This window comes from Anser anser, assembly GCF_964211835.1.
Source record: "Anser anser genome assembly, chromosome: 5".
NCBI classification, from domain to species: Eukaryota; Metazoa; Chordata; class Aves; order Anseriformes; family Anatidae; genus Anser; species Anser anser.
The window spans coordinates 49,572,661-49,594,551 of NC_139725.1; the positions used below are offsets into that span (position 1 = coordinate 49,572,661).

Genomic DNA, 21,891 nt, shown 5'->3' on the forward strand with positions numbered 1-21,891 from the left:
TCTAGCAAGCTATTTATACCACCCCCACTCCATGTAGGCTGCAGCTGCTGCTGCGCCTGAGCGTCTCAGGCCTGGTAGGCTGCTCTCTGGAGGATGCTTTCTTCTAGGAATCAGGACACAAAAGATGTTGCTGCATATTGTTCTAGTGAAATGGAAATTTGAAGACAGAGAGCAAGACAGAGGCTGCATTTGTTACTGATCCGTGCTATCCTTTGCACCGAAAGGACTTTGACACATAACATCATGAAAAGAGCAATGGTAAATGCATAGTGGGGAGTAGAATAAAAAGGAGGCAAAAATCTGCATCTGCTTTTAAACTGCTTAAAAAAAAGGCTAATGTACATTACCTCCAAGGTGCTGGAAAGTCCAGCTTTTCTGTGGCATGTACCAGCCCTCAGGAGCACTCACCTGTCTTCCTCACTTAGTCAAAACAGACTTGAGCTGATACTGAATACTTCTGAAAATTTGTTATTTTCTCACCTTTATCTAGATCCTTTTAGGCATATAGTCTCTGGGTGGGTGAGTACCTTTTATGCCCCATTTCCCTGTTTATATCCTTTATCTAGATAGAGCGAGGCTGTTTGGGCAAAACTCTTGTTTGCTGTGCCTTCATATACCCAGACCAGGACTCGTTGTGTACCCAAATTATCCCCCGGAGAACACCTCTGGTGTAGGCGAGACTTCTTTCTGTACTGGTACAGCTCTCCGTTTCTTTCAAGCAAGAATAAGGTACACAGGTGACCTTGCTCTCTAAATGTAGCTAAGACTGCATCCCAAATACTGCCGTTTGTCACACCCGGTGGAAATCCTATTAGAAATGTCTGTGAAGGCTAAATGCTGACATGGCTATCTCACAGGCACGGCTAGACTGCCAGTACAGTCAGTCCATCGTGTGCCAGAGCCCTATGTTACTATTGGCCTAATTTGGACCTACAAAGTCCTACAAGAGAATGCTTAAAAAACTGGAACCGATGATATGCAGCACAATGTTTGGTGGTGATAATGGCCAAGAATCACAAATTAAGTCCATTTTGGGGCCAGGAAAGGAAATAGTTGTGCAATAGCATCACCTCCTATTCAAGCTCTCTACAGACTGGGAATCAAGGTCTGAGATAAGAATTGTGGGGTGAGGCTGATACACACTGAGGTATGCTGGCCATAAGAGTTGTTTTGAGTCTCCCAGTTGTGACCTACATGATCTCTGCCCCTTTCCTCCAGCACTTGTAATGAAGGTGGCTATGGGTTTAGATTCCTGTTAGACACCAACTTATGAATTCTCATGATGCATTTGTAATTTACAGTGAACAAATTTCACATTATTTCTGACCAAGAACATTGACATAATCATGTAGTATATTTTTATCTTATGGATTATCAACATCACAGTTGCAGTGAATGCATTTTAACTCTCTTGAGCATCTCCGTTATCACCGAGTCTCTATTTTTCAAACTATAATGTAACAGGAGACATCACTAGCATAATACCTCAGGATACTATTCACAGCAAAGGCATCTCAGCTGGAACAGAATCCCACCATGCTCTACGCTATTGTGTTTCTTAGGGCAAGTGTGGTACTCTGGAGCCAGGACAGGAAAACTACTTTGCAAGTACATGTGGGTGAGACCCAGCTGGGAACTGCAAGACCAACTAACTTGTGCTCAACCACCCTACTTCAGCCTCTGTTTTAATGAAAACGGTAAGGGAAACAATAGGGAAGATTCACAATGTGCATAATCCAACCTACCTAATTGCAGGCTATTTCTGAAAGGGGCTCACACCTCCTCCCCACTTCCACTGCCTCCTCTGCATTAAAAAAAATAAAAAAAGGAAAGGCCATGAGCACAGTGAGCTGGTCTGACTCATCGGTAGCCTCACACTCACCAGACATAACACTACAGGAGCAAAGCAAATGTGGGGACAAGATCTCCTTTTCAGCAGCAGCTGCCATGATTTTGGGTCAGGTGCAAGATGAAATCGCACCATAACCTGGCATACAAGCCATGTCCTGGTTAACCCTTTGTGTACTGAAGTTCATCCTTGCAGTAGATAATCCTTTGGTGATGTCTTTAACCAAAACCAGCTAATTAAGAACATGTTACAGTTCTCTGACAGCAGAAGATGAAAAATATGCAAGGGTTTGTTTGCATCTGCTGGTGGGCTCTCTCCAGGGCTTTTGATAGGCCAGAGGCAGCTAGTGCCTACTCCCTTTTTTATTTTTACTCCTTCAGATGCCACTTCTGGCTGACTCAGAGCACATCATGAAGCGATTGTTCACACGCAGGTGTGTTGTGATTTACTGCTTCACGCGGCGTCTGCCACAGGCGGCTGAGCTGCGCAGCTTCTCCCCAGGTAGGCAGGGGCACGAGCACCTGTGTCTGCATGCCAGCCCTGTTGTAAGGTTGCTCTAGAAACATGGCTTCCTGCGGTCTGGCCACAAGTGTGGTGAACCAACAGGCAAACAGCACTTCTTCCGGAAGCACAGGTGTGGAAAGAAGTGATTGTAGCTTGAGAGCGAGTGGGTCCTGTGTCCTGTGTCAGTCACTGAATGCAGCAGCGGGCTGCTCCGGTTGCAGGACCTGCTCTGCAGTTGCAGTAACAGTTAAGGTTCCTATTTTCCAGCACCCAGGAGTTTATCTGTTCCCCTAAACACTTGCTTGCAAAATTAAAGGAAAGAAAAAAAAAAAGGAAAAAAATAGAAAAAAAAAAAAGGAAAAAAATAGAAAAAAAAAAAAAGGAAAGAAGCTATCTGGAAGGGACCCATAAGAAATAAATTGTTCAGTCAGAAGTTTGCTGTTTTACTACAGGAAAAGACTATTTTTGCAAGAATGATGAAAGGGAAGCAAACTTGGTAGTCATGTTTTATGGCCTCTGTTGCCCCCTCCAGTCCTACATTAGTAGTCGGTGCTGTTTGGAAAATGATGATCCTGGGAAAGCCTGCACTAATAAGGACGTCTCGGGCTCATTATTTGATATGCAGCTGATACACATTGGAAGTGAAAATTGGGGTCAGAATTTCCTTTTTTGGTATCTCCAAATTTCCGTCAGCCTGTTTATAGAGGAGACAGCTTTTTAAGAGCTGAACCTTGAGTCCTCTCAAAACTTTCTGCTGTAAGTGTTAAATGCACCTGTAACCCTGCTTTCTGTAGTGCTGCGATGGGCGGGAGCCCAGCCTTAACCCTCCTCCTCTCAGAGGAGGGGACTCAGCGACAGCAAGGATCTGAAGTGCGTGGACTTCATACATTTTTGAAGCTACATCGCTGTGGTAATAACCAACAACTGTTGTCATTACCCATAGCTTACTGATTACTTTTTGAGGTGATAGACGAGGCACCTTTGGAATGGTAATTCTGTACTAAGAGTATCACTTTCTTGGAGAGATGATTTTAAAGGCAGAGAGGGAGCCAGGAGAGCAGTGAGCTAGTCACGCTAGTCCAGTGAGGACTGAGGGAGCAGGCTGCAGAGCGTCATACCTGGATGGAGCAGGAAAGGGTAATTTCGCCTAAAGAGATTCCTGCTGCATTTAAAGACACAATGGGAAATAATTTAGCATGACACATTTCATCAACCCTTTAATGTCCAAATTAGGTTTTTACACTCAGTTCCTCCAGATTTATAAAGCCAAAAGCCTTCTCTCTCCTACCTTCAGCTTTGGTTTGTGTTCCTGCCATACCTTATGGGCTGCATGCAAAAGATCACGTCAGCTGTTGTGCTTTGAAAACATTCAGGCATAAGTAACGGTATAGTGGTGCCTAGTGCTAGGCTGTTCCATGATTGGGTAGGTAATAGGAGCTGGACAGACGTGGTTATGTTTTTTCAAAGGATTTAGAAATTAAAGGTACAGTTTTATCTCTTTGAAAAAGTAATTAGGGAGCTTAGACGATTTGGAATAGGTGCTTTAAATTGAACTAGAACGACCAGGTGGCCAAGCTGGTGACAACCAGCATATCAGAAGCATGCACCCCTGAAATGTGGAAAAACTAAGCCTCATCAGCACCCTCCATCCCTCAGCCCACCCATACACACACTTGTCCTCCCAAAAGTTTGGGGTTCCATTTCTTTTGGATTCACTTCAGGTTTATCTTCACTGTCACACCACTTCAAGCCCACTTGCTGGCTTTGCAAGCCTAAGGGACTCCCATCAAGATCCACATAATCAGCAATGACGATGCAGGCCAGAAAAGGAATATTCATTATCTTCTCTATTGTCCACAAGTAGGATTGTTATCGTGTAGATTTTTAGGATAATATAGATATATGCAGAAGTGCAACACATTCCAGCGTAGCCTGCCAGTGGGATCAGAGAATGTAGCTCGGAGACAATGAGGTTAAACAGATGAAATGCAGAAGTATACTTGCTGAAAGCATATTTTAGCATACGTGGTTTTTAACTCGACGCTGGAGGGACAGGATGATTGCCAGCTTGATGGCTAAGAAAAATGACATTTTAATTGACAACTGAACAAACAAAGAATTAGAGACATAAATCTGGAACTCCAGTATACCCAGGCTTACACTGTCATGCCACAGTAGAACAGTCAGGAAAAAAACAGACTTTCAAGGAAAAATTTAGCATTTTTAAAAATAGCCTTTGATGTTTAACATGCATATAATTAATGACAATTTTTCCAAAGATACAGTTGGATTAGTTCTGCTTAGATTGGTTCTCTTGTTCCCGTGGCTCTCGGTCAATCATGAAATTAAATAATTCCTGGAGTAAAATGGTTATCTGCACCAAAATTAGAAATGAACTTTAACCAATTACTTGAATAATTTTTATTTTAAGCAATGCAGATTCAAGCATTTTATCATGTGCATCAGTTTGTTATAACACCCCAGCACGTGCTTAGTACCCCCAGTGTGAATCAGTCTGAGCAGCACGAGCACGCTGCAGAATACCAGCAGTCTCTCTGCAACCTGCTATTGCGGTCTGCTGAATGAATGTGCCGATTCCTGCTGAAAGACTGGAGATCTCAAGCTCGTGCAGCTTGTCATTATAGTTGTATACAGTTATATATAGTCATATGCAGAGTGTTTGACAAGGCAGTTTACTAATAATTTTAAGCTGGAGCAAGTAAAGGCTGCTTCCTGAGGGGGAAGTCCTGTCCTGTCTTGTGAGCGTTACTACTTATGCAGTAGGTCAGATCAAAGAGCTACCTGAAGCCTTTACTGGGCTTCTACAGGAAGCCTAACAAAACCGTGACGGACAGAGGAGGAAAGGGCTGGCTTAGTTTTCAGCTGGCTCAGCCCCTGATTTATTTTATAATTTCCCTGAACAGCTATTATTTCTGAAACAGGCTGGGGGAGCAAGAGCACACATAGATAGATCTGTGTATCCATGTAGAAGATTTTGCCAGCCACAAAATCCAGGAGCAAACCCTGATGCAGAGGGCGCTGACCTGCTGGTCTGAAGGGGAATACTTCCCCAGGACTGGTTGTTCACACTGGCATTGTGTGCTTCGCTTCTGGGATTGAGATACCAGAGCAGTCTGACAACAGACTGTGAAAGACCTTTCTGTATATCAACAGAGTATTAGATATAAAAATATTCTTGGCCTTCTCACTCAATGTACTCAATGAAGAAAAAAAAATCACACACATAACACCTAGAAACTTTTTTTTTTTAAGTTGAAAACTACGTTTAAGCAAGTGTTGCTGTTTAATTCATATGCTGCAAGGACTTCCACTTCTGCCTGAGAACTCCTGAATGTAAGGTCTTACCGTGATAATCCATTTTTAAAAATAGATAGCTGAGTTTTGACAAGGCTGTTCCCAAGAGGTAGAAGGCCTGTGGATTTACATTGAAACCGATGCCAGTGTAAGAAAAATAAAACAGATGATATTCAGGTTCACCTGATACACACAACAGCAGCAACAACTTCTCCACGAACGGAAGATGTGACACAATTAGACCGCTAACCTTTCCACGTTGGGAGTTTATCAAAAGAGGCCAGCGCTGTAAATTTAATGAGGAAAATGAAAGGTAAATTCTGCTATCACAGAATTCTCCTACACTGTACTTTTGTTCAAAGATCCCGTGAGGAAGAGCATCGGTCTCAGATCGATGTGCAAAGTGCCTCGTTAGAAAAGCTTTGGTATTATAATAAAAGGTGAATAAACATTGTGAAGGAGCAGATCTGTGAAAGGTATGATAAATCCAAGTAACTGAACTTAGAGCATAAAGGCTCAACGGGAACTGAATTAAACAAATAAAGGTTTTGCGATACCTTTGGAAAACCAGGTACCACATAGTAAGTGCTAAAAGATGTCAGGGTCAGGGCGTATATTATGAGCTGGGACTAGAAAAGGGAAAATGGCTGGCAAATAGAAAAGAGAATAAAAATGCCAAGGACAGGAAGAAGAAATCATGCAAAACAGGCACTTTAAAAGGGGAAGGGAAACTGATATTTCTGCAGTGAGCAAGATGACACAATTGCTGGTCTGGTTTTTAAATAGATTTGAAAATACTACCTATAAGGGTTTTTTAACCATTTTACAGAGAACATATGGTCTCACCATTAAGCAGATATAATTTGAAATTAGCCTTAGCCTAGAAGGCACAAGAGATGCCAAGGAAAAAGTGATAAAAGTGAAGAGTTCCCCCCAGTTTAAGTATCTTGCCACTGAAAGATTCTTACTGGAGTGCAGAGAGTCTGTGTCGCAGTGAGGGTCCTCTATGCTCTTGAGGTAAGCAAGCTTTCTGGTGAGCTATGAAGAAAAATGTGTGCCATTATTTTTCTGAATCATCTGCTATCTTGCACTAAGCACTTTAAAACTGCTTCTTGTGACCAGTCAGGCAAATACCAATGAGCACTCAGTCTAACTGGGAGTCTGGAATTCTTCCCAGCTCCCGTGTAAGCCCAATATTTAAGCGAGCAGACACTGGACTGCCCTAGCTGTCACACCCTGAATATTCATCGCAATGAACAACGCTTACCCATGCATCCCAGGAAAAGTCTGGCAGGTATGTGTCTACTAAACGTTTGGCCCTATTATACTGATATGGCAGTAATATGTTACCAGGCAACTTTCCCTTCAAGGGAAGTGAAGTGTGGGAGATGTTGAGAATAGTGCATAAATATTTAACGTGCTCTTCCCAAGCACTAACAAGGTATACGTAAAAGTCCATGTATTATGGAGAAGCAGAATAATCTGGTTTCAATGAGAGCTGGGGTGGAAGGAGTAAAAAAAAAAAAGTAGTGAGGATTTAAGGAAACCTGAAATCTCAAATAACTGTACGATTGGCAAAGAGCATAGCAGCTTCTATTTTCTTTATGGTCCTCAAGGCATTTAAAACTTCGGTGTTGCTCACCATCAAAGGCAGCCAGCCACAGGCCCCACATCATTAAAATGTGTTCACGAAATATCTGTTCCTCCAGGTTCTTAACCAGGACACAGAAAAAATTCCATTTAAAAATCATTTTATTATTAACATAATCTTCCCATTTAGCCAAGTGTGGGTCATGTATAAGGAATGTTGGTAAATACTCCATTTGAGGCTTCTTTTTACATATTTCCATTGATAAATAAACTCTGAATTCACATAAAAAAGTTAAACTTAAATAACTAATATATTTTCTGTAACAGGCATACATTGGTAAAATATAAATATTCTTGTACTCAGCCTTTACTCTAAATAGAGATAACAGTTAGCCACACATCACAGTTATTAACAACTAAAAACAAGAACTCAACTGATTTTCTGGCCTGGACTAAAATAGAGATGGAAACAGAAAATTCACATTTTGACTTTGGGCCAAAAGAGGTTGAGAGGCAGGAAGAGGACAGTTTTCATAACAGCCTTGTTAAAAATAGTCTGCTCTGCCACTGAATTTTAACTTGAATATATTATTCTACGTTTGGTGTTGATTCCATTATAATTTTATGTAACACTCAAGTATCACTAACAAAATATGGCACATCATCCATGAACAATATAACGAAGTTTCAAAACTACCAGGGCAAAAACATAGGCGATATGAGTGATTTGGCTCTGGTTAGCCGTTTTGTCCTCTCAGTCTACCAAGATAATGCAATGTCTCTGTTTTGGCCACTTCCCTGCAAAAGACTGGAGCGCTAAAGTTTTTCAAACTAACCAGTTACCAGGCAGCCTGAAACACTGGGTTTCCTCACCCACAAGTCAGACCAAGATAAGCTGGTCAAGATACCCTCTCAAAGAACCCTGGGAATGATGGTAAAAGGGACAACGGGACTGCTAGCTTCAAGCTCCAGTGCCGTCAAGAAGCATTCGGTTGCGGCATCATCATTGCCTTGGGCCTGCAGCACCTCCCCCAGGCCGTTCCAGACCTCATGGGCTGTGGAGTTCACTTGCACGGCGTCTCTGAGAATCTTCTCGGCCAAGCTGTAGCGCCCAAGCTGGTGAAGAATCAGAGCCTGCAATAAAACAGCAGAAAAAGTGGTTGAGATTGGCCACAGTGGGACTTCCTGGAAGCTCAAATAATATATTGCAGCAGTGAAGTACGCGTAGGTAGCTGATGGGCTCAGAGTGCAACAGACTAGATAATACGCCTTTTTATTTTATTTTTAAAAGAAAATAAATGACCTGGAGCAGGGCTGAAGCAGGCTATTCAACACCAACAAGAAGTCAAGTGGCTTTGGACCAGAAACAAAGATACTGGAATGCGAAAACCAAGCTGAACAACAAAAACTCTAGCCAGCCACCAAGAATCAGTAAGTACCCGAGCTTTTGTGGCAAGCTCCGTTGCCTAAGTTCTTCAAAGGTGTGTGTCCTGAAGTGCTCATATCCTGCAGGCATACCTCAGCACCCACAGCAAGTCTTGCAACATCTGAGATCATAACTTGGCATCATTAGCTCTCAGCTACGGCAGTAACAACCAAGTTCAGCTCCATGGGCAACAGCCACGGCATTTGATTCAGCCTGTGGAATGGGAAGCGTGCTGGTACTAACACTGCACCAGTATCATAGAGATATCCAGCAGGCAGAAAACTCTCAGGAACTTTCTGGATGCAGATTTTGTCTCTCTCTCTAAGGGCTTGGATCCGACTCAACACCACGCTATCCAAGAAGATGTCCAAACCCACTGGGATATGGCCTGAATGAACCAGTGGAAATCTTCATCCATCATAATCATCTACGTTACCGTGCAGGAAAAGTTTTGGAGCGACCAGTAAGAGAACATTACTCTGAGATTATAATAGTCCTAACAGTCGTATGCATTTTGTGATGCTGTATTGCAAAGTGCACATGGACCAAAAATTTTTCTTACCCACAGAGGTGTCCTGACCACAAGCTTACAGATTCCCTGCAACTTCTCAGCTCCTACTCCTTGCTCTCTGTACATCTATCCCTCCAATGCAACCTAAGCACCAACGATTAGAAAGTACTGAAATTCTGTGCAAACCCTGAATTATCCCCCGTGAGGTTCTGGAATTCTGCTCAGCAGGCTGACTTTCAGCATGGCCAGCCTGCTGGCTACATTGTGAGAGTAACAGAACAGACCATGCTCCAAAGAACAACCACACAAAGAAACATGAAGTTTTGGCAAGTAAATTAATAAATGCAACAAAGGCTAATTTGCCTAACAGATATCCTGTCATAAAGGTACTAGAGGGCTTTTCTGGTTGCGGATTTTTTTAAGCTGTGAAATGAGTCAGCATTTCCAGAGTGGGTGAATAGTATTTCCAATAAAATAAAAAAAAAGATCAGATAACTTTTCTGCAGGAAAAGCACCATCCCTGAAAGCGATTACGGTGACTGGTAGGCATCAGATGTGAAACTATGAAAAATAAAGCAAGGAGGTGGAATATATATAGTATTGACTGCATGTAAATATATATATAGAGAGAGAGAGGTAGTTTGCATGCAGTCAGTTTAGTATAACCAACCAACCTTAGAAACATCAAAGTGTTACTGATTTTTAAGACCTGAATCTCTAATTCATTTTCAACTATTTTTCTCTGTGAGGATTTCGGTGTGTATTTCATACTAATTAAACATGCAAGTTATTTGAATATTGGTAATTTTTTGTTCCAAATATGCCAGACTACTTTCCCCACTTGCTAAGCACAAAGGCTGTTCTTTTAAAAGACAAAAGGAAACAACCAAATCTTGCAGTTTTGCCTGTTGATGGGAACAGAAACAAGTTATGTTAAATCTGCTCTATTCTATATGGAAAAAAGCGTAGCTGAGTTTGCCTGGGTGATAGAACTAGAGCAAATACCACTTGTCTGGCTGCCGTTCTACTTTAATAAGAATATAAGCTGTTTAGCACTTGGGAGGGAACTGCTCTTGCATGGACAATCAGGTTGCATCCTGGTCTCTCATAAATTTGAGGCCACAGCCTTTTAGGTGGAGAGTCTCCTGAAACCCAGCTGCTCACTGGCAATGATGCTGGCTGAGATGAGAGGAGGACTCCTTCCTCTCTTGGAGCTTTGCTTCCAAAGAACCAGTGGAGAGGAAATTAGACTCATTTCGTGTAGAGCATCAAAAGGACAGTAACATTCGGTCACTATAGCTGTGGGCTGAGCTTAAACAAGTAGCGCAGGAGAAAGAAGGCATAATATCCCCTGACTTATTAACTCCCTCAGAATGATGGTCAGATGTTATATATTGCCAGTGTCCAGCTTGTAGATCACCTTCCCAAATGGCTTCATTAAAATTCTGAGGCACAGATTAAATTGTCTGCAGTCCTTGCCTGACTTTGCCCTGTTAAGCACTCAGTGACAGACCCCGGGGAGAAGGAGAAGGCATGCCTACCATGCAGCATCACCCCTCAGTGACCTCTCACCATCACCCATCCAAGAAAACTGACCTCCAGTGTACCAGCTGTCAGCATATGCTTGCCCTCTGTACCCAACTCTTCAGAAAACAAAAACAAAAACAAAAACTCCTCTAAGGTTTCTCAGAAATCAATACAAATTATTGTAGTCCTTAACTCATCGTTTTCCTTTCTTTCCTAACTGGAAAAACAAGCCCAAAGCTAACCAGTTCTGGCCTTTACCTATCTGGCTGTAGATGTGCAGGCAGCATTTATCTAGAGAATAATGTTAGGTCTCTTGCTCTATGACTGGAGACAGGCTCGAGCAATACATCAGCTCTGCAGGAACTCGGAGGGGTACCTGAGTGACATACTGCTCACACCTTCACACCTGGCACGTTAGTTTAAAACTCAAACAGAAAGCCTCCGCCCGATAATGTCTTTATAAAGAGGCACACACACTTTTCATTAAGGAGATACTAGAGGGTTTCTGGAATCCAAATCAACTAGAAAAACTGCTACATTATTTACTCTAGTAAATAACAAGAAATATTAGTAGAAAAAACACCCGTTCCACAAAACATAATGAAAACAGTAACTTCCTTGAGAATTACACAAATATACCCCCCAACCTGTTTGTTCCCTGTACATTTTACAATGCTACAGTACTTGACAGAGATGTTAATGCAACTGATGGCATCCTGCTAAGACAGAGCAGCCTGCTGCAGCCTTTTCACTAGGTGATACATTTAAATTTTAGGATGAAAGTTATAAATTCATGACATTTGCTTTTAGCACACTGTAATAAAAGCCCCTAACACATGCGGGCTTCCTCATTTTGCAGCTTTGTGCGAATTTTAGTTGTAACTTTTCCCTATGTTTGGTTTGATTATTTTGTTTGTTTTTCTCCTAGCAGTTCTTGGTGATTGATTTTTGGCAACCTCCCCTACGTGTGTTTAGGCTTCCAGCTTCTGTCTGTTCAGAATGTCCTCATGTTATAAATTCCCTAACCAAATCTTATTTCTCTTTTGGCCTGTTCTACATGCAGAGGTTGATTTTGTAACTCAGAAAACTCAGAGGGAAAACTCTGATCAGATGCTGCACAGACAAAGCAAAGGCAAACTTTGAAGATTCCTTTGTGCATGAGTGCCATCATTACAAGAAGTAAGAGTGTTTTCATGGCTGTTCCTGTAATGTGTTGATATTTACTCTGGTCACTATGAACAATCAACTGTCCTCATAAATTTGTGGATTTCAGATCCTGCCTGCATTAGGAAGGGTCAACAGCCCCTTACAGTGCCCAGGCCTTTGTTAGAATTCAGAGCCAGGAGTAACAGTGACAGACCAATTTGCAAGAGTACACAGGGGCTGTCTTTCTAAAAAAAGAATATATTATTGTGTGCTGCCCGTGACAGGAGGTACTTTAGTCACTAGAAAACAAGGTTTTGCACAAGCTTCACATCAAAACAGAACAAAACCCTCCAGGAATTAATAAAAAGGGAAAAAAAGTGGTTCCAATTCTCTTCTCTGCCACAGGTTATTTTCCAGGTCTTGCACATTTCTTCTTCCTTCAGTTGGGAGTCTCAAAGTCTCCTTCTATTTATTCAACAATTTCAAACGTGCTTGCTCCCTCTATCAGCACCCTTATACCTCACTGCACATTGCCCCACATAAAAACCTGATATTCTTCATTCATTTCTCAAAAACATCTGTCCAAGGATTATTTTCATAATGCTCAGCCAAATCGGGCCCAACCCCTGACTGAGGGCCCTTAGCACTGTTGTCAAAACATAAGTCATTTGTTATTATCCAATATCTCCTAGGCACCTGCACGAATACAGTCAATAAAAACAGCTATTGAGTCTGAATACACAGAAATATCTTCACATTCCATCCAAAGCACTGGGTTGAATAATCTTCATTTATACTTGTCTCGCATATGTTATGGAACAGGGATTGTATCTTCTGTGCTTTGGATACTGTCTTGGCACTAACCTTGTTTAATGTTTTAACAAATGACATCACAAGAATTACAAGAGCGATGACACAATTAGAAAACAAAGTTAAGAGGATACAATATGGAAACAACAGGCTGATCGCGAGAACCAGAGTAAGAGAAGCACAGCAGAAGTCAGTAACGGCAAGTGGAAAATAACACAGCAGCAACAACAAAGCAGGTCTGCAGCATGGTAGAAGCCTGTCAGCTGCAAGTAGCTTGGGAAAAGGACTTGGATATATCAGGCAGCCCCAGGATGACAGTGTGAAAAATTGCCAGTGCAAAACAGGAAAACACAAGTGACATCAGGAGAGGTTTCCATTAGGCAGAAGGCTGTACAGCGACAGCAAGACCTCCTCTGGCACTTTTTGGGGTCCCTGTTCAACAAAGATCATTCAAACTGCAACAGGCACAGAAAATGCCTACCAGGATGATCGATCAAAATCTTAATTTACAAGAAAAGGCTAACAGAGTTGGTTTGTTTAACCTAGCAAACCAAAAACTGAGAGGAGATGAAGTTACTTGCTGTAAAAACAGTATAGAGAACAGTAGAGAAAAACTATTTTAGTTAGAGAATAATGTTGGCACAAGAATAAGTGTATATAAATTGGCTGTGAGTAAGTTTACCAAAAAAAGGTAAAAGCATTCCTGGCAACTGGGGCAGGGAGTTTTGGAACAGCCTTCTGTTCGCAGCAGCAGGGCACAGACTGGGTCCTACAGGAAGGGCTTGCACGCTCTGATGGCTATGCAGATAAGCCAGGGAGCCTCCACGACTCCCGTTCCAGTACCAGGTTCTCCATCAACTGCATACCCAAGTTCCTTATAATCATTAGCAGAAAGTGAGTGATAATATTGCCACGCTTGTGTAACGTTATTACTTGATGCTTCTGTCATAGGAAGAACTTCCTCTTAATTCCTTGGGTTACACTGAAGAAGCAGGTGCAGAGAAATGTCCAATTAATGAAAACAAAGATTAAAAGCAAAATTATGTCAAACATCCAGCTTATTTCTGAAAGAAAACTAAGATGACCAAATTAATGGATTCTAGTTGTCAAATCCATAAGTCCTGCTTTTTTTTTTTTTTTTTTCATTCACTGCCTTTTGGACGCAGAAAGATGCACAATGGAATTTTTAAATGCACGTAGGACAAGTTATTTAATTAGCATTCACCTCAACAGAACCTAAAGCTTTAGTCCATCTAGTTAACTTTCAGTATGCCAGTACGTATCAATCTGGATCCTAGATAAGCAAGATACCTTTAAAATTTGGGCTATGCTGATAGCAGAATAAAACCAGTAACTAAATTACATACATGCTTTAATAAACCAGACATGCAAATATTATATTTTTATATAGTTCTTTTTCCCCTTGCATTTTCTAAGTAGTAAAGTTATTTTCATCAACTAAATGTTTTTAAAAAGAAAAACATTCAAATGAATTCTAATTTCCAAATGCAGCTGGACACAGTCTCCAAGTAAAATCTCCAGTTAGCAAGTGCGACATTATTAATTAATAAAATACCACTCAGAATCTGAACAACATGATACAATACAATTGTATAAACCAATAATAAGCTTAAATAAACATGTAGCGTAGTCACTGCAAGGGAACCTTCCTTGCTGCAAATGGGCTTTCTCTCTTTGCAAATGAACCTGTCATAATGATTAACCAAACAGTCGATGGAAAACACGCATCTAGAAAAATAAACAGAGCAGAAATGGAAAAACCACTAAAATAACTAATTTCTGATTTTGAAAACATGATTAGAACTAGCCAGTTAGATGAGTCTAATAAAGTCACTTCTTTTTAATTTGCTTTTAGGCAAATGAAAATCTGTGATATTCATTTTTTTTCCCATGGAACTAACTTTATAAAAATAAAAGCTATAATTGTCACCCATTGTATGCCTCAGCAAGCCAGCGGTTTATCATAAAGTGCCAAACATACAATCTGAAATAACGACACACAAAAGAAGTTAAAGAAAAAAAAGGTAACAATATAAAGATCACTGTGGTCTCCTCTATGTGACTAAAAAATCTGCTCAAGAGAACTGGAGGTTTTCTTAAGGTTTAATCGTCTTACTACTTCTCCACTACCCCGGAGAATAAACAGTTGGCAATCCCAACAGAAGCACCACTTGAGGTTTCTTTGTTTGAGATCTCATTTGAGATCAAGAGGAACAACTTCATTTTCTTTGAGAAAAACATAGACTATAGGTGGGAGATGTTCTCGGAAGTCGTGAAATGTATTTCAAAGCAGAAAAATTACAACAGGAACTTTGACCATATGCCCATTTGCCTTCTTGAGAGAGGATGCTGAACTCTCAGCACTGAACTCTCTCATAACTGCAGAGAAAGAACTGATAAGTGGAAGAAATAGAGTACCAGGAGAAGAAAAGCAGCCTAACATGCAAAAAAGCATCAGAAACAATCACCATGTTTAAGATCTGCAGCCTGTTGGGCTGCAAAAGACTTCAGATACAGAGATTTGAGTTCTACCAGATAAGATTTTCATACTGTATTTTTTTCTAGGTACATCTATTACAAGACTTCTCTGAAGAGCTTCTACATTTGGACCTTGTTTAGCTAAAAATACCTCTCAGAGCTAAAAGTTTCCCTTGGCAAAAACAACAGTTATAACAAAACCTTATAAGAATATGAAAACCAAAGTGGACTGATTTCACTTTTAGTAAGAAGGGCTGAGTGTGCAGCAGAACAGTGATATGCCACTTGCCCAATTCACTGATGACCTGTAGAAGTCCAACAAGCTAAAAGCTGCAAATGTATCATCAGATATAGAGCTATACAGATGTTGGAAATGATAATTAAAAAAAAATAATCTACAAAAGACAGAGAATTTACCATATCCCTAGTAAGTTTCCCTGTTCACTATTTTTCATAACAAGTCCCAGTCTAAGAGAGAATCAACTTTCAACAGTGGTATGCAAAAAGGCATGATAAAAACATGCAATCTTATTTAAAAACTTGAAAATGAAGAATTATGACTATAATCAGTTGGAAAGCTTAATATGCAATGCATGCACACCAAATCCATATGCACTGTAATTTTAGCATCACAGAACTGCCCCTTGTTACACGCTGCTTTTTCAGCCTATTTTGCATGTGTTAAGGTGGCTGCTATTTTCAAACAAATCTATCAAATTTAAAGCTTACCAGAGACTTGACAGTGTTATGCTATAATAATGAAACAGAAGTGTTGGAGAGAGAAAACCAAGAGTTTTTCATATGTGCACAAATAAGTAGAATTCTGTAGGTGATATTTCCCTTCTTCTGTGATAAAAATACGCATGTAAATGTATTCTACGATCAATATAAATGCTGCATTTTTGATTCCATGCATCTTTTTGATTCCATGTGCTTTACACTCATGTAGAGTGAAATAGCACATTATCTGTACACTACACTCTCCTATTCCCTCTTAGCTGATGAATTCGTACTGAAACACGTCCATCTAATGGAAATATGACTTCATACAAGAAATCAAATATCAATTCCTTCTTTGGAAGGAGTATACGTGTTACCTGTTTGGTCATCATGAGCAGCTGTTTTCTGCAAGCACAGAAAAAACTCTGACACTGTGCCTCAGTTTGAAATGAGCCATTCCATCGGAAATAAATGTAGCTCTGTGTCTGCTGTGACAGATATGGATGTGTTCTCATGCAGGGATTTTGAAGGGTGTCCATATTATAAGCCTTAAAAACGACATGGTTGACCACTAATGCTTACAAGTAAAGATCATTTTCTCTAAATTAAATACATAATTCTTTTGGATTGAAAAAGAAAATGCAATGTACAAGTCTTTGTTTCCAAAATGCAAAATACAAAACTCACTGAAATGAGATAAGAAATAAAATTATTTTGAAGAATTAAGCTTTTTTTTTTTTTTTTTTTTCAAATATACACAAAATAGAACTTTCTTGCAACCCTGTATGTATTTATTAATTTTTCCTATGAGGACAGGCAGCTAATAGTAATACAGCTGCTCCCTCGCTAAACCAAAGCAACCGAGGAACAAGTTGCTTACATGTCCCTTCCTGCCGCCCTCACTTGCCTTGCTCAGTCACCAGCGCTGGGAGAAACGCAGCTGGGCGTTTCGTGGCACTGCTGAAGGAAGCTCCCAGCCCCAGGCTGCTGCTCTCTCCCCTTCGCCCAGCCCCAGCGTACCCCCGGCGGTATCCAGTTGCTTCCCCTGCCGCAGAACACTTGTTGCTAGGAGAAAACCAACTGCTTGGCAACAGATTTTTAAAACAACAACTTTGGCTTTGTTACTCATTGAACTTTACATTGCCAGCGTGAAATAATGAACATGCGTGGTTGGTGGTGCATATGTGTATTTATAACCCCCCTGAAAACGCCTGACCCCTTCTAGCAGGAGCGTGTTTGCCTTTTCGTTCGTTACTGTTCACAGCCGGTAACACGGAGTTCCAAAATGGAAAGGGTTTTTTTTGGGGTTTTAACTTGGTGATCACAGTCTTATACTTAGATGGAAGCTCTCAGGGGACATTTTTTCCTGTTAAAACAACATAATCTTGCAATGGTCTACTGTAGTTTTGATTTACGACTTATTTGAACATCTTATCAGCTTATTAAGATACAGCATCCCTACCACAGTGTATCGTAAGCACTAATTTGACAATGGCAAGCGCACTGGAAGCAAGTAAGACACACAACTGAGAGACTGAAAAAGCTAGTAGCTTCAGAACTTTGCTAATGCTTTACCTTGGTTTATTTTAGGTTGGATATTAGGAGAAGTTTCTTTACTGAGAGGGTGGTGCGGCACTGGAACAGGCTGCCCAAGGCAGTGGTTGAGTCACCGTCCCTGGAGGTCTTCAAGAAATGTGTGGGTGGAGAACTTGGTAGCGTGGTTTAGTGGTGGATTCAGTACTAGGTCAAAGGTTGGTCCAGATGATCTTAGAGGCCTTTTCCAACATGAATGACTCCATGATTCTATCTCCATCTGAAAATTCCTTACCTCATATGCTGCATCTACACACACAGCGAAAATGCAACGGCTCTCCCTTCAGCCGCCAGGTCACTGTGGCTCAGGCCAGTACTGTACCACCACTGCTCACCAGGGGATAGCTGAGTCCAGCCTTGGTCCGCAGACTATGGCCTGTTCTGAATCTGCAGTACTTGCCTTCTGGTGCCAGTGGTTTATGTTTCCTGCCAGCTGTGATATCAGGAGGCAGCATTAAGCTCACGCATGTTGTCGTCTCCCCAGCTCCCTCCATCCCGAGGCCTGGAGGCGGTGCACATCCCCACTTCTTCCTCCCAGCACCCAAAGCCACCCAGCGTCTCCTCACCTTCCTCACACCTGAGAAAAGAGGATTTCCCAGGTACATGGTACCCTTCGAGTATACACACCTGCGATGAAAACAGCCTCTACAGCTCTGAACCCCACCCATGTTAAGGGTAACAGTAACCTGCATAGGACCCTCAGGATGTCACCGACAGCGAGTGGAATCACAGAATGAATCATAGAATGGCCTGGGTTGAAAAGGACCTTAAAGATCATCTAGTTTCAACACCCCTGCTCTGGGCAGGGTTGCCAACCACTAGAGCAGGCTGCCCAGAGCTGTATCCAGCCTGGCCTTGAATGCATCCAAGGATGGGGCAACCACAGCCTCCCTGGGCAACCTGTGCCAGTGCCAGGAAGCAGCACGGCGGAGAGCATTTGCACCGGGCTGGCCAGGAGAAGCAATCCGCTGCTGACAGCCCGACCCACATAAACCACAACTACAGACGGGCTGTTTATGAAACAGACCCATCCACGGTGATTTCTCTAGCTCTATATGTTCTTGGATGTCATTTATATGCTCACCCTTTTTCCCCTCTTTAGACATTGTATAGATACAACTGCATGGCCTCATTACAGTACGTTCCCTACTGAAATCCTAACATTTTATCAGTAGGCTCTGTGGTTCTACCTTGACATTGCCTGGTTTCAAAAGCAAGGCTAGGCTTACTTACGGCATCACCGTGCTACCTACAAAGAGTCCTAGGTGCTACTTGTTACTGATAACTTTGTTTTCCAAGTTTTGAGTCAAAGGGTGAGAAATGGTGAAAGTTCTGTTACTCAAGCCACAGGACTAACAGAAATGTTTTCAACTGCCAAAAGAGAAAAAACAAACAAACAAATCTTCCAAAAATGACACGTGCAGAACAGGCTAGAAGAAAACTTTAGACAAAGGTGCTTGAAATTAGGAGCCTCCGAGTCAGCTCACTGAGTCAATAGTCAAGGATTTGAGCAAAAGCTTGATATTTAGCAAGAACTGAGGATACTGTGACTTCAGTGTCCTTATTCCACTGCCTGAAGACTAGATTTTATTTTTCTACTTCTGACATTCCTGGGTTTGAAAGCTTGTGCTCCATGTAAAATTATCAGTAATGGACAGAAGGACATGAATTTCTTCCCATCGGTCAACCATTGATCTCATTAAAGAAGAAATAAGAAATATCAGGCAATGACATTTTAGAAGCTGTATTGCTGTTCTTCATTAATGAAAGGTTCTCTATAAAACCACAGTAAACATACAGGTGGTATGTGGCTTCTGGAAACAGTAATTAGAAAAATTGTACAAGTGTTCTAATTAAAAAAAAATAAATTCAGGGGAATGCCTTGTGTATCAAAAAGTCAAACAGTTGCAAATCCAGTACTAGGTTCTGTGGTTAAAAATTATAACCAATACAACTGTCCGAATACTATCAAGTACTTTGGAGATGATTAGCTAAATTGTCACTGTTTTCAAGGCTAGTACTTGTAGCCCATTCTTGTTGTACACACTCAACGCTACAGACACCAGCACTTGTCTGAACTTTTGGGACTATGGAAAGGGCATCAGAAGTAATGATGCTCTTCTGAAGTATCTATTTTTTTTATTTTTAGCATTTATGCATGTGTATTTCTCTCAAATATTCTGACAAATACTGTATTAAATATTCAGAGTCAGAACTGCGGTGTAAAAGATGACCAGCCCTTTTATTAGTAAAATAAAATAGAAATGCAAAGATTAAAACACATTATTTATTTATTTTTTCCTTTTGCCCTTAGCCAAAGAGTGTTATGCACGTACAGAATGCTGTATGCAAATGTTATAACGAAGTCTATGGCTAACGTCACTGTTTCAAAAGTACTACGACACCACAGCAGCACATACTAGAGTGACATTACAGTCATCGCTAGGAACAAGAGGTTAATTATAATAAAGCAGAGCTCTTCACAAAGCTGACAGTCAGTGGGAACCATTTTCTACTTTGGTCTAGTAAGAGAGATTGTGAGGGCTACAGCATTACCCCCAGGGAACACACCATTTCCCCCTCCCCAAAGCAGACGTGAGCTGCCATCTGCTCCTCAGGTCCAGGGCACTGCCACGGGAAGGGGCATCCACATGGTGCTTCACAAAAAGCTCCTGGCACGAGAGGGCACGCACCTCCTTTCTCATGCCCAGATCTTAAACAAAACACAGAAGTTGCAGGTACACCACAACACCGTCAGCCTGGCAGGACAACTACCAGCAAATGTGTCTTTAAGGGAAGGATTTTTTCAGTATGGACGAAGCCATACACCCTCCCATCTGTGCACCATCGAGCAGGGATCAGAAGAGCCAAACTGTAATCACAGGCTAACAAAAGGCCTTTGACACTAAGAAAAACAAAATAAAACACTTCTTTGTATACTGGCCTTTCACAAAACCTCAAAAAGTTGAGTATACTGAAAGACAACATATTCTGAAAACTAGGAAAGAGCCTTTGGGGTTTCCCTCTAAAAAAACATCCACAGAGCACTATTTGGGGGAAAAAACAGTAAAAGTAAACAAACCAAAAAAGAGTTAAAAATAATGTTAACATATTTCAACAAATCAGATTTTTCTAATACTGATCTGAAAGCGAAGAGATAAAGAGCTTAATATGACCTACCTTTAATCTTTCAAGTCCATATAAACCTATCGGGTTTTCTCACAATTATCTTTTTGAGGATCATTGTTCATTTTTTTACTTAGAACTTGCTAACAAAATATTTTCAATTTAATACCAGATCTGAAGGGCCTTTCTAGGTCATTCATTTTGCCCTGCTGTTGCCACAGATAACCTCAGCACAGAGTTTCTTCTGAAAACCTAGCAAGTTCCAGCAGTTAGACTAATTGCTAGGAATCTTCTTCAAATCCTCTTTCCAAACTTCTCCCTAGCCAGTTTGTTCTTGTTTGTGCCAATGTCACCTAGCCTTATTTGGATGATGCCTATTCTTCTCATGTTTACATGGCGCATGTTTTGTTTCCTGCTCCTCTCAGGAAATGCTTCAGAGACTTTCCACTGCTGCAGTTCAGTCACCTACACGCTCACTGTGTCTAGAAACAAGCCTGATGCAAAGCAACAGACCCATTTTGTCATCCAGCCACGTTATACTTGGGATTACAAAACAAGCCCATGGCCAGCTGGGGAGGAAACCCAAGTGAAAATCTCATGCTTTAGCTCACACCGATGGTACACTTGCCCTGTTGGTCAGTCTCAGATTTTACTGGGCATTTTTCATATTTACTGCATGTTTCAGGGACACGAGGGAACCAGTGGAGCATGAACGTGTTCTGTTCTATGAATACCACCATCCATAATGGAAGGGTAGGCTTACAGACCTCGTGGGGAGAGCAGACTCTTGACAATGCGATGTCCTGTGGTCAGCTCCTGAGTGGTGGAGATGTACTCAGATCAGCTAGTACCCCCAGCTCCACAGGCACTCCCACGCTCGGTCTTGCTGTTGTGTCTGTATTTGTGAGCGATGTTTCTGTGATTTAAGGCCTGAAGGTCTCCAAGTCTCACCTGTGATCAAACTGAGGCCCTGTAACTGCTCTTCCCAAGTACAGGTAGTAAGTACATCGACTATCCTACCATCTTTTTAGTTTAGGCTTCATTAGCTCTTACTGGACTAGCGATGTCACTGCCTCTACAGGTTCTTCCAAAATTCTCCCCCACAAGCAAGTGCTTCCAACCTTTCCCATACATACTGTCCACACATTTCCACTACTAATTTTACCTTTGACAAATATCACATTCCTGTTAAAGACTGAGGGAAAATGAGTTTAACGTGGCTCTGGACTTTTTATAAATGGTTTTCCATTGCTGCACGGATGGACACAGCACTTC

The 21,891-nt window shown here is 41.3% G+C and overlaps 1 protein-coding gene and 1 long non-coding RNA gene across 6 annotated transcripts in view; one reads left to right on the plus strand and one right to left on the minus strand.

Annotated features, from left to right (window-relative positions):
• LOC310900632 overlaps nucleotides 1–21,891 on the plus strand; it is a 79,759-nt gene that overhangs the window by 36,979 nt on the left and 20,889 nt on the right. Inside the window, exon 4 of one of the 2 annotated variants that reach the window (XR_014585286.1) lies at nucleotides 1,563–7,273. The exons of the other annotated variant lie outside the window; for it this stretch is intronic. This is a non-coding gene — a long non-coding RNA (uncharacterized lncRNA). Of the gene's footprint in view, nucleotides 1–1,562; nucleotides 7,274–21,891 lie in introns of those variants that run through there. 2 annotated transcript variants of the gene reach the window in all.
• TTC7B (tetratricopeptide repeat domain 7B) overlaps nucleotides 7,403–21,891 on the minus strand; it is a 137,234-nt gene continuing 122,745 nt past the window's right edge. For all 4 annotated transcript variants that reach the window (XM_083838843.1, XM_083838840.1, XM_083838841.1 and 1 more), the window contains one exon: nucleotides 7,403–8,392. In XM_083838843.1, coding sequence (XP_083694969.1) covers nucleotides 8,171–8,392 — 222 coding nt within the window. In that variant the 3' untranslated portion in view covers nucleotides 7,403–8,170. The remainder of the gene's footprint in view (nucleotides 8,393–21,891) is intronic.